This window comes from Schistocerca serialis, chromosome 11, assembly GCF_023864345.2.
Source record: "Schistocerca serialis cubense isolate TAMUIC-IGC-003099 chromosome 11, iqSchSeri2.2, whole genome shotgun sequence".
Classification (NCBI taxonomy): domain Eukaryota; kingdom Metazoa; phylum Arthropoda; class Insecta; order Orthoptera; family Acrididae; genus Schistocerca; species Schistocerca serialis.
In genome coordinates this window covers 85601930-85614886 of record NC_064648.1, presented here as the reverse complement: position 1 = coordinate 85614886, position 12957 = coordinate 85601930, and the positions used below count along the sequence as shown (strand labels likewise).

The following is a 12957-nucleotide window of genomic DNA, read 5'->3' as shown; positions in this document are numbered from 1 at the left end:
TAATGCAAGACTACAGGAGAATTACTAGCAGCTAATCTATGCTTCCTTAACTAATGCACCATTTACATTCCAAAATTTGCCAATGATATAATTTTACACCACATGCAATTCATCTGCAAAGTCAATACTCACAAAATTCTCACTTTCTTCTGCTTCCAAATTTAATTCTGGAGGCTCCTTGATAGAACCAAGGGACCCTGAGATTACTAATGGATCTTCAAGACACTGAAAAATGAAAATATAATCTCAATTATAATATATTGTACACTCCTGTACATATATCACATGACACTGAATATGTTCTTACGAATACCATCATGATTCTAATCATCAATGATTATAATTCTGTATTATTGAGGAGAGACAACTAAACCAGTTTGCTGGCCAGCTATTCTACTACCACATATACATATGAGGTTATTCCAGTGCCACACAACACAATGGCCTTTCCCGTAAGATTCCAACAGGGCTTTCTCTTATGTAACACATTTCATATAATTAACAGACCTGGAATAGACACTGGCCTCACATCCTGCTTCTAGCAACACTATTAGCTATGTTTCAGTCAGTAATCTTTAAAGAAAGACTTAATTCAACCATAACTTCTGGGATCCATAAACTACGTGCATTTCCTGCGGCCTCCTTGTCCTTACAGCTTTTGTCTGAATGGCTTCAGGTATGCATGTCAAATGTCCAGCCCACTGAAGTCTTCTACAGCTGAAACGCAGTGCTGTTTCCAGCTTTCAAGTGCTGAGTGCAAACAACTGCATGCACGAACAGTAGCTGTCTACAGAGCTGTGACAACAGTGAGACATTGCTACAAAGATGTTTACAAAACTACATTACATTAGTAGTTGACGTAGGTGTATAAAGCTACCACACGCAGTCCACTGCAATCATCAGTGATCAACTTATGCAGACTCAACTGCACTCTTCAGTTCCTTGACAACAACAGGCTTTCTTGTGAATCTCTGGCAATTTCTGCTACTTGTTCATCTTCTTGTCCACCAATATTAATCATGCAATGAACCAAATATCTTCACCAATATTTTATGCAAAGTAACAGTTCTTGTCAAATTTCTTTCACACACTAAAGCCATCAGCTTCATGTAGGTCGAATCAAACCATAACTATTATATTCCTAGATTTTAGAATTTTTTTAAAATAGTGTGCAAAACTATTATTTTCTTATGCTAGCAATTGATCAGTGATGCACACTTTTATATTCATATTTAAGCTACTGTTTTCAGACGTGTTACTTTTACATTAGATAATTTTGCATCGTTAATCCTCTGACTGTTATGTACACGACTTGGTAGCTATGCCCTTTGGCGCTGCAGCACCATCCTTCCAGCCACGCATTGGTTGCTGAATCCTGTTCATGCATCCACAATTTGTCAGCTTTGTGTTTTATAGTATCGTTTCCATCTATGGCCATCAAAAAAGTCAACAGGAGCAGTTTCACTACCACACCATGCATGGCACAGCAATGTGTAGTTTAGGACTGATGGCAGAACTGAGCCTCTGCAGATGTTACATGGAGAGGGGCGTAGGAGGCTGGTTCCCACACTATGCAACAGGCAACAGATCACCTGGCAAGATGCAGTTTGTGCACATATAGCATGGAGCTGAATCTTACACTAGACAGTGATTCCACTTTTATTCATTTACATAGTCCAATATTAATGAACATTTGTAATATGCAATAATATGTAAGTATGAATTCACCACATAAATTTCAAGTCAGTAGTTTTCACAGTCCTGAAAGTGTGGTCGGAACGAATCAGAAGTGTATGTGAAGAATGAATCTTGAATTTAGCGAGCATGTCCTGGAATAGTAGAGAGAGTCATACACTCTGATTCAGTGGAATAAATATGAAAATTGTCAGTAACTTGTAATGGCTCTGGGAGATGTGGTATTTTCTACTGGATTTGTCGATACCAAATTGTGAATGTTTTCTTTTTTTTTTTTTGTCAGAATTTTTATTATAATTTGCCTTATTATATGTTAATTTACTTATATTTTTGAGAGTGAAAGCATATTGATTACTATTAGTAAATGTATCGAAGAATAGCAAAGAGACTGATTACAAGTGGAAGCTTGTGTGTTGTGTAAAATGTCTTTGACGCTGGAGTCGTCTTTGACTATAGTCAGTCAGCAGTTAACTCTTGGTGTGTGTTGACGGTCGAACAATGTGAAGGTCGCCATCATAAATAATTTTGAATTATGTTAATATTTTTTTTATATAAACTATAAGAAGAAACTACATTCAAAGAAATGGTATTTGAAGCACCAAAAATGAGCCAAACACACTGAACCAGGTCATTTCTGCGGCCGACAAAGATCCAATGTGGAATCATACTTCCATTAGCCAACTGAAGCCAAGACTAATATCGCCTTGTATACATCTAACGGAAAAGGTACTGTCACGAAATATGCCAAATTTAAGTAAATAAAAAATAGTGAGCATATTCCAACTTTGTGTCTCAGCCGGGATAGTATATTTCAACTGGGGACTGTAGCCGGGATTTTGTGTTCACGAGATCTTCAAGTGCTATGAGGAAGAAAATTTGTGTGTGTTCATACCAGTTTTTTCAGAATGTGTGTTACAGTATTTGTGTTCATCGGGAAGTAAAAGTTTTGGAGAAGAAATGTTTCGGCAAAAAATATAATTTTCGACAGAAGAAAATACTTCAAGAATTTGGTCAATAATCACATGGATGGAAAACGTGGATTTGCAACAGTACAAGAGTGTTCCAGATAAGTCACGAAACCCTCGTATTTTGTTAAAACAATATTTTTTATCTTGTTTTGTATTGTTGTGTATAATTTTTTTTTTCACAATGACTTATGAGATTTTTGAGAGTATTGTGCCTAAAGTAGAAAGTAGTAATTTAATACACTTCGAAAATCAGGACAGGTCAAATGAAACAGAAAGAACCGATCAATTTGATTTAAAAAGTTTTCTTGTAAATTTCACGAAAGAAATTAAACAATCAGTTAATGACAATAAGACTTACTGGGATGAAAAAATTGATAACATTTTGTTGCAAGTCCAAGCAGTTAATACCCAAGTGGGTGATCTTTCGAACAGAGTTGGCAGTGTTGAGGAAAAAATTGAATCTGTGGAAGCAAAAGTAAATGAAATTGATGCTAAATTGAGCAGTGAAATTAATACTGTAAAAAATGAGTTACTGGTAGATAGGGAAAGAAATTTAATTGATTTTAATGAGACAAAAGGGGAAATTAAAAATTTGGATGAGAATACAAAAGTTTTGGTTAAAAATGTAGAACAAGAAACTGACAATCGTTTGGTTACTTTAGAAAAAAAAGTAGAGTGCAATGATTTAGAAAACAAAAAATCTGTCAAAGAACTTAGCGAAAAATTTGAAAGTTTTGACACTGAATTTCAAAGCAAAAATCACAATGTCAACAAATGCAATCTTGTATCTAATATTCCAGTGAAGCACTTTTCGTTAGATGGACCCTTACATCCCGTTGATTTTATACAGTATTGTAAGGATTGTTTTTTACCTCACTCACCAGATGATATGAAAATTATATTTGTGAAAAAATTCTTGGAAGGGGAAGCTTTGACTTGGGCAAACCAGATTGTAACTGTGGGGATGACCTTTTCAGAATTTGAATCAAAATATCTGGAAAATATTTGGGATGATCTTAAACTAGAATCAAAAGTGAATTTTTGAATGGGAGAAGCTATAGAGAATCAGATGGGAGCATGAAACAATTTTGCAAAAGTGAACTTCAAAAACTCATTCATTTAACAAAACCTTTGGATGACTTGACCAAAATTGATACCATAACGAGAAGATTGCCATCAGCAATGCAGTTGAGTTTAGTTCATTGTCCTGATAGTAATGTTGAGCAGCTTCTCAATTATATTGAAAAATTGAATAGGGCAACAACAAGAACACACAGTGGGTTTACTCAGAAAGGTAATGATCAAAATTGGGGAAATGATAAATTTCAAAAAAGGGAACAAAACAATTATCATGGTGTCAGTCAAAATTCAGGGGGATATAACAATTTTCAAAAGAAGGACCATAATTTTTATCCAAAACAAGAACAACATTTTCGCGGAAATAATCAACAAAATAGAGAACACTTTAGGGATCAAAATCACAGAAATTTTGCTAGAGATCAGTACAATAGAAACTACCAACAATCAGGTAATGTTTGGCATAGGAATGGGAACAGAAATGTTGATCAGAGGCATTGGCAGATCCATAATCAGCAGTTCAAGCAGGAACAAGTTGTAATTGAGGAAATAAAAAACGAGTAGACGCCCCCTTGAAGGTCCGCAAGGTTGAGGCAGAAGGTGAGCATGAAGAAAGGACCAATGGATGTGACTATCATAAACCCAAACATGACAGTTCCAAACCTAAGCTATCACATGAGGTTATTAGTTGTTACTTATTGAAAAAATTTCAAGAGGAAAATAATGATATTGATAAATATAAAATTTTCAGTACACAAGAACATACAGTAGATAAAAGTAATTGTGATTCATTTAATTTGACAGAGTTTTACACTTGGGCAGAAAAGAACAACACTTTGTCAGATGATGTAATTTGTAGTAGTTCAGAGATGTGTGTGAATGAAAGAAAGAATGCATACTGTGAGAATGAAAATATTGGTGAAAGGGATCTGGTAACTTTAGAGAGGGGGAAATTATATTTTGAGGGATAATTTGAATGTGTATGACCTGAATATGTATAATGATAATGATGTTGATGATGAAGTTGATAATGATGGTAATGATATTGATGATAATGTTGAGGAAAGGTGTTTCATTAGTTTAAATAGGGAGTTGGGTATACACATGGTTGAAAATGGATTAAATAGTGAGAATATTATAGAAATTCCCAGGGATGTTACCAGGATGAATAAGGCTCACAAACTGGGTGTATGTGAAAGTGTGAATTTTGATGTTGTTGGTAAAGAATCTGACTACACAAATAATGACACATGTATAACTTCTAGCCTAAGTGTAACTTTTACAGATACTAATGACACACACACATTTCTTATGAATCTATGGCTGAACAGTGAAACTATTTCTTTTGACAAGAACTTTAGAAACATGCTTATTAATGTATGTGAAACTGTATGTCCTGAGTGGTGGAAAAAGATGAGATATTTTATTTTTGAAAAGCTGAAGGATAAGTACTTCAATAGTATACAATGTGATTTGGATGAAAATTCTTGGCTATTTGAGATAATAGAGAGTACTAATGACAATTTTGTATCTTGTGCAAATTTTATAACTGTGACAAATAATAAATATAATGGTATACCATATGATTCTGATAAGTATAGGTTTGGGGAAATTGAAAGTGATTTATTACATGAGGATACAGGTTCTGAGAAAAGTGATCAATTTTGCAGTCCTTATATAAAAGTTCAAATTGGGTCATGGATTGGTAAATGTTTAATTGATACAGGAAGTGAGATCTCAGGAATATCTGAAAGGTTAAGCAAGAAATTGAAAGCAGGGAAAGATTATGTTGAAATGCCAGTTGTTGGGGTAAAGATAAAAGGTGCTACTGGGAAGAGCAGTAAATTGGTAAAAAGCCAGGTTTTAGTGACATTTTTAATTGAAGGCAAGTTGTTCACACATGGATGTTTTGTAATCCAGGAATTTAATGAGGATTTTCTTTTGGGTATGAATTGGATAGTAAAAGTAAATACAGCATTTGATTCGGTTGGGAAAAAACTTTTGATAGAAACTAGTGAAAGGGAATACATTCAGACAAATTTTGTGTACACACTTGGTGATCAGAGTAATGGAAATTTTGACAGTATTAATTTACTAAAAGAAAATAGATTGGAGAATATTGAAATTCATAGATTTGATACTGATGAAGTTGAATTTGGGAATTTAGTAAATTTGAAAATTTCAGAAACACAAAATTTATCTGGAGAGCAAAAACAACAGTTAGAAAATCCGCTGTGGGAATACAGTGATGTTTTCAGTGACATACCTGGTAGGGTAAAGGGTTATCACTGTGAGCTTCAGGTAAAACCTCATGAACCATTTTTCATAAAACCATACAGTATTGCAATATCAAAAAGATCTGCTGTTGAGTAAGAGCTGAAAAAGATGGAAGGATGTAATATAATAGAAAGGAGTATCAGTGCATGTAATAATCATCTAGTAGTAGTTTCGAAAAAAAGATGGTGGAGTAAGATTGGTTTTGGACTCTAGACACTTAAACAAAATTTTGTTCAGACAGTCAGACCATCCCGAAAATATTGACGAGTTACTCTATAAATTTACAGATATAAAATATATGTCAAGTTTGGATCTAACTTCGGGTTTTAATCAGGTACCACGTTCGGTTAATTCTAGGAAATATACTGCTTTCTTGTACAATGGTAAGAGTTACCAATATTGTGTTGTGCCATTTGGGTTAAATTCTTCCGTTTCCGAATTTATAAGAGCTTTGGATCATGTACTGGGGCAAGAACTTGCATCTAAATTGATAATTTATGTAGATGACATTTTGGTTACACGGCAAAATTGGGAGGAACATTTTTCGATTTTGAAGTCAGTTTGTGAAAACTTAGAAAAGGGGGGATGACATTGAAATTAGAGAAATGTAAATTTGCAGTTTGTGAATTAAAATTTTTGGGTCATGTTGTCACAGACAAGAGAATTTTGGCAGATCCAGGAAAAATTAAAGCAATTTCAGAAATTCCTATTCCTGAGACTAAAAAACAATTAAAGTCGTTCTTTGGGTTATGCAGTTATTACCGAAAACATATAAGTGATCAGAGTCTGAATGCACCATGTTTAAGTCAGTTACTTAAGAAAAACACTGTTTGGGTTTGGGATAAAAGTTGTCAGGAAGAGTTTGATAAAATTAAGCAAGAGTTGAGGAAGCAACACTTATTACACAGACCTGATTTTAATTTACCATTTTGATTGAACACTGATAACAGTAATTATAGGCTTGGAGCAGAGTTATTTCAAGAAAGAGTAGAGCATGGAGTTAAGATACATTGTACCATAGCATTTGCAAGCAGAATGTTGCACAAGCATGAGAAAAGTCATAGAAAATCCACACCCTAATGCTTATCAATTGGTGTATCCTAAGTCAAAGAAATTATTTGGTCTCAGGAATGTTGTCTCTTTGAAACTACATAAACAGAAATCATAATTTCAAAATTTAAATAACCTATTATCATCTAAAACAAAAGTCCTCCACTGGAATATGCTTGTTAGTACAAAACTACCTGTACAACCAAGTATGTATATTTGCATGTATAAATTAATAATTTGAAGTCGCATGTTAATTGAAACTGATGAAAAAACACTGTTGTAACAAAAGAATGAGAGATAGATTTATTTTAACTTTTTTACAAAAAAAAGTCTCCCTAGTGAGCATTTGAGTTTTTTTCAATTTTTGGAAGCTAAGTCTTCCCTGTGGGTGAAGACATGCATGTGAGGACATGCATGCAAAGGTATAAGTTTCAAAACCAATTTTAGATAAAGCCTCATGTTGTTGTTGTTGTTGTGGTCTTCAGTCCTGAGACTGGTTTGATGCAGCTCTCCATGCTACTCTATCCTGTGCAAGCTTTTTCATCTCCCAGTACCTACTGCAACCTACATCTTTCTGAATCTGCTTAGTGTATTCATCTCTTGGTCTCCCTCTACGATTTTTACCCTCCACACTGCCCTCCAATACTAAATTCGTGATCCCTTGATGCCTCAGAACATGTCCTACCAACCAATCCCTTCTTCTGGTCAAGTTGTGCCACAAACTTCTCTTCTCCCCAATCCTATTCAATACTTCCTCATTAGTTATGTGATCCACCCATCTAATCTTCAGCATTCTTCTGTAGCACCACATTTCGAAAGCTTCTATTCTCTTCTTGTCCAAACTATTTATCGTCCATGTTTCACTTCCATACATGGCTACACTCCATACGAATACTTTCAGAAATGACTTCCTGTCACTTAAATCAATACTGGATGTTAACAAATTTCTCTTCTTCAGAAACGCTTTCCTTGCCATTGCCAGCCTACATTTTATATCCTCTCTACTTCGACCATCATCAGTTATTTTGCTCCCCAAATAGCAAAACTCCTTTACTACTTTAAGTGCCTCATTTCCTAATCTAATTCCTTCAGCATCACCTGACTTAATTAGACTACATTCCATTATCCTTGTTTTGCTTTTGTTGATGTTCATCTTATATCCTCCTTTGAAGACACTGTCCATTCCATTCAACTGCTCTTCCAAGTCCTTTGCTGTCTCTGACAGAATTACAATGTCATCGGCGAACCTCAAAGTTTTTATTTCTTCTCCATGAATTTTAATACCTACTCCGAATTTTTCTTTTATTTCCTTTACTGCTTGCTCAATATACAGATTGAACAACAATGGAGAGAGGCTACAACCCTGTCTTACTCCCTTCCCAACCACTGCTTCCCTTTCATGTCCCTCGACTCTTATAACTGCCATCTGGTTTCTGTACAAATTGTAAATAGCCTTTCGCTCCCTGTATTTTACCCCTGCCACCTTTAGAATTTGAAAGAGAGTATTTCAGTCAGCATTGTCAAAAGCTTTCTCTAAGTCTACAAATGCTAGAAACGTAGGTTTGCCTTTCCTTAATCTGTCTTCTAAGATAAGTCGTAAGGTCAGTATTGCCTCACGTGTTCCAGTGCTTCTACGGAATGCAAACTGATCTTCCCCGAGGTTGGCTTCTACTAGTTTTTCCATTCGTCTGTAAAGAATTCGCGTTAGTATTTTGCAGCTGTGACTTATTAAGCTGATAGTTCGGTAATTTTCACATCTGTCAACACCTGCTTTCTTTGGGATTGGAATTATTATATTCTTCTTGAAGTCTGAGGGTATTTCCCCTGTTTCATACATCTTGCTCACCAGATGGTAGAGTTTTGTCAGGACTGGCTCTCCCACGGCCGTCAGTAGTTCCAATGGAATATTGTCTACTCCGGGGGCCTTGTTTCGACTCAGGTCTTTCAGTGCTCTGTCAAACTCTTCACGCAGTATCATATCTCCCATTTCATCTTCATCTACATCATCTTTCGTTTCCATAATATTGTCCTCAAGTACATCGCCCTTGTATAGACCCTCTATATACTCCTTCCACCTTTCTGCTTTCCCTTCTTTGCTTAGAACTGGGTTTCCATCTGAGCTCTTGATATTCATAGAAGTCGTTCTCTTATCTCCAAAGGTCTCTCTAATTCTCTTTAATTTTCCTGTAGGCGGTATCTATCTTACCCCTAGTGATATAGGCCTCTACATCCTTACATTTGTCCTCTAGCCATCCCTGCTTGCCATTTTGCACGTCCTGTCGATCTCATTTTTGAGAGGTTTGTATTCCTTTTTGCCTGCTTCACTTACTGCATTTTTATATTTTCTCCTTTCATCAGTTAAATTCAATATTTCTTCTGTTACCCAAGGATTTCTACTAGCCCTCGTCTTTTTACCTACTTGATCCTCTGCTGCCTTCACTACTTCATCCCTCGAAGCTACCCATTCTTCTTCTACTGTATTTATTTCCCCCATTCCTGTCAAAGCAATTTATTGTTCTTTATACTGATGTTGTGGGGAGCGAAAGTACTCTTCACAAGAATGTGACTTGTGGTAATATTGTAGTAGAGAGGCAAGTGTACATAAATAATTGCAAAAAATTTAGAGAATACTGATGTATCTTTAGCTGTACTAAAAGAAGAAAATTATAAGCAAAAAAAAATACAAAATAAAACAACATGAGTAAAAAAAGTTTAAAAAGAAAATCATAAGCAAAAAATTATAAAAAAATCATGACTAATAAAAAAAATATAAAAATTAAAAAATCAGAAGTTAAAAATATATATATAAAGGCAAATATAGAAAAAAAAACACTACACTATATATGTCCAGTAACATTTTTACTGTACAATATGTAAGCATAATGAAATTAACATTAATAAAAAAAAATTAAATCTTATTCTAGGAAATGAGTTTTACCTTTCTATTATTTTCAATCTGTATGCTGTATGTTAGAATATCTCTCATGTATGTTTTATACCATGTATATTTGTCATGTCAAATAATTTCTTTACTCGAATTTTTTGTGTATGAGATTGATGGGGAAGTATCATTGCAACAACAGCCAGTAACAAGTCCACAGATTTAAAGAGTACAAATTTGGAAGAGGTTATCAGACTGCATCATTAATGTGCTAATTGTGTAATACAGATCCATTACTGAGTGTGGTCGGGATTTTGTTGTATGTGTTCGTAACAACAAAAGCCCTGGGGAGCAGTTGTAATGGATCTGGGAGATGTGGTATTTTCTACTGGATTTGTCGATACCAAATTGTGAATGTTTTCTTATATTTTTTTTGTCAGAATTTTTATTATAATTTGCCTTATTATATGTTAATTTACTTATATTTTTGAGAGTGAAAGCATATTGATTACTATTAGTAAATGTATCGAAGAATAGCAAAGAGACTGATTACAAGTGGAAGCTTGTGTGTTGTGTAAAATGTCTTTGACGCTGGAGTCGTCTTTGACTATAGTCAGTCGGCAGTTAACTCTTGGTGTGTGTTGACGGTAGAACAATGTGAAGGTCGCCATCATAAATAATTTTGAATTATGTTAATATTTTTTTATATAAACTATAAGAAGAAACTACATTCAAAGAAATGGTATTTGAAGCACCAAAAATGAGCCAAACACACTGAACCAGGTCATTTCTGCAGCCGACAAAGATCCAATGTGGAATCATACTTCCATTAGACAACTGAAGCCAAGACTAATATCGCCTTGTATACATCTAATGGAAAAGGTACTGTCACGAAATATGCCAAATTTAAGTAAATAAAAAATAGTGAGCATATTCCAACTTTGTGTCTCAGCCGGGATAGCATATTTCAAATTGTATTGGAGACGCAAAGTCCTTATGCTTGTTCATAAGAGATGTAAAGAAATGATTATTAGAAGTTTATTTGGAACAAATATTTTGGCAATTTAATAAATTATGTTTAATAAGCGTTATTAGTCAATCAGAGAGATTTTCTTCAATACCTGAGAACAAGTAGAAAACTCACTGTCCATCACTATAATCAGTTAAGCAGGGAAATACATGTTTCTGTGGAACAAGGTGGTGTATTGCACAAGCCGCACTCGGGAATTCACAATTGAGTCATCAGTGTGTAAAGATTTTATGCTGTGACTTCAATGATTTTATGAAAATGTTGCCAAAATGCATTCTAATCAGTAGAAAAGACCATGGGCGGTTGAAAATGGGCATGTTTTTGGTATATTTTGTTGACATACCAACAAATTGTACACAAAATCAAATTAAAACAGTTTATATACTGACTGAATCAGTATTCAGTGACATCGTGAGTTAGATGAACTATGGACTTCTAGTGTCATCTTTTATTTGAGGTTAAAGCTTAAACTTCAGACAGAAATTCTTTTACAGTCTACTAGAGATTTGGGTAACATTGGAGTATGGATCTGAAAGGAGTTTTCTAATTTGGCTGTTCTGAGAATATACAACATATATTTTTTAAAACATTTATTCCAAGTAAACAAATCCTATACAGTAAAATGACATTTCATAATTTCAGTTATTTCCTGTTATGGTGCAGTCTAGATGTTTATGAAGTGCTGCCAGAGTTTTAACAGCTTTTCTTAGCTGATTACCGCCTCGTGTCACCTACATCTGGAAGCGGAGTATATGGGGTTTAACAAAGTGAATGAAACCAACCGTATCTTACAGGATTACAGGCCTGTGTGATAGTTCTTTGTATGTACCATACCGCTGCACACAGATGCCAGTAAATTTGGCAATACGTCAACAGACATGCTACTCGGCCCTGAGGGTAATCAACAATGCCTGATATAAGCAGCTGCAAGCCTGAGCACTGGCATTTCACAGTGTTCCAAAAGTTCACTACACTATGCCCAAGAATCATCTTGCTCACTGTGGACTCCACAGTTGCCATACAAGTAAATATCCTGATTCACTAACACACTATAGAGCTCTGACTTGTCTGGTGTTGACACTGCCAGGCCAACATGCTCCACACCTAATCTGCTCTGATGTCAGCCTCCATCTCTCCATATGAACCTTGGTCACCATAGATTTTCAACATTCTAGATAATGTATGAATCCTATGATCATGAAATTTTTATTTGCCTGCTTGGCTCTAAATCGGTAGCCAATTCAGTTTCAGATAAGAAGCCCTCTATTACGCATTTTGTTCAGTCAGAAAAATGATATCTCTTAATAAACCTAATTTAATTTTACTCATGTTACTTTTTGCCACGAATACAGAACTCTTGAAAGACGGTTAATGCACTTCAAATGTAAATCGTAATAGCAATAGCATAGGAATTAAATCATGGCAAGCTATTCTCAGATATCTAGAACTTCAGAAAAAACAACAAGGGTAGCAGCGGCAGTGGGGGTATAAGACCAGCAGGTGAGCCAACATGAGCAACAACACCAACAGCTACTATACCTCGTGAGAAAGCAACAACTATCAGCCACAACACATCCACATCACCACTATTTCACCTAGCAGCAAGCAACATCAATGATGTGGACCAATGCTGTGATTAACTCGAGGCATGCTGTCAGCCATAAGGATACCAGCTCATCAGAGAACTCTTCCTGCAAACAGGAACCTCCAGCACTGAACTTCAAAGATTCAATGAGCTGTTAGCCAAGTTGAGCAGTTACTATGACCAACAAAAGCATGAGGTATCTGAACAACTGAGCTTTCTTAACTACACCAGTCAAGCAGGTCAGATTTACTTGCAATATACTACTTGACTCCAAGGTATCAGCTGGCGTTGTAAATTTCAGTACACAGCAGATGACTGCTGTAAATCATATGCCAATGTGCTCATTCAAGACAGACTAGCACAAGACACACTGACCAGCAGGTTAAGAGTTGAT

At 35.3% G+C, this 12957-nt stretch overlaps 1 protein-coding gene across 5 annotated transcripts in view; it reads right to left on the bottom strand.

Moving 5' to 3' along the window:
* LOC126427298 (zinc finger protein 708-like) overlaps positions 1–12957 on the bottom strand; it is a 223677-nt gene that overhangs the window by 74866 nt on the left and 135854 nt on the right. For all 5 annotated transcript variants that reach the window (XR_007576627.1, XR_007576628.1, XM_050089598.1 and 2 more), the window contains exon 5: positions 133–225. Coding sequence is in view for 3 of the 5 variants with exons in the window: in XM_050089598.1 (XP_049945555.1) it covers positions 133–225 (93 nt within the window). In the remaining 2 variants the exon portion in view is untranslated. The remainder of the gene's footprint in view (positions 1–132; positions 226–12957) is intronic.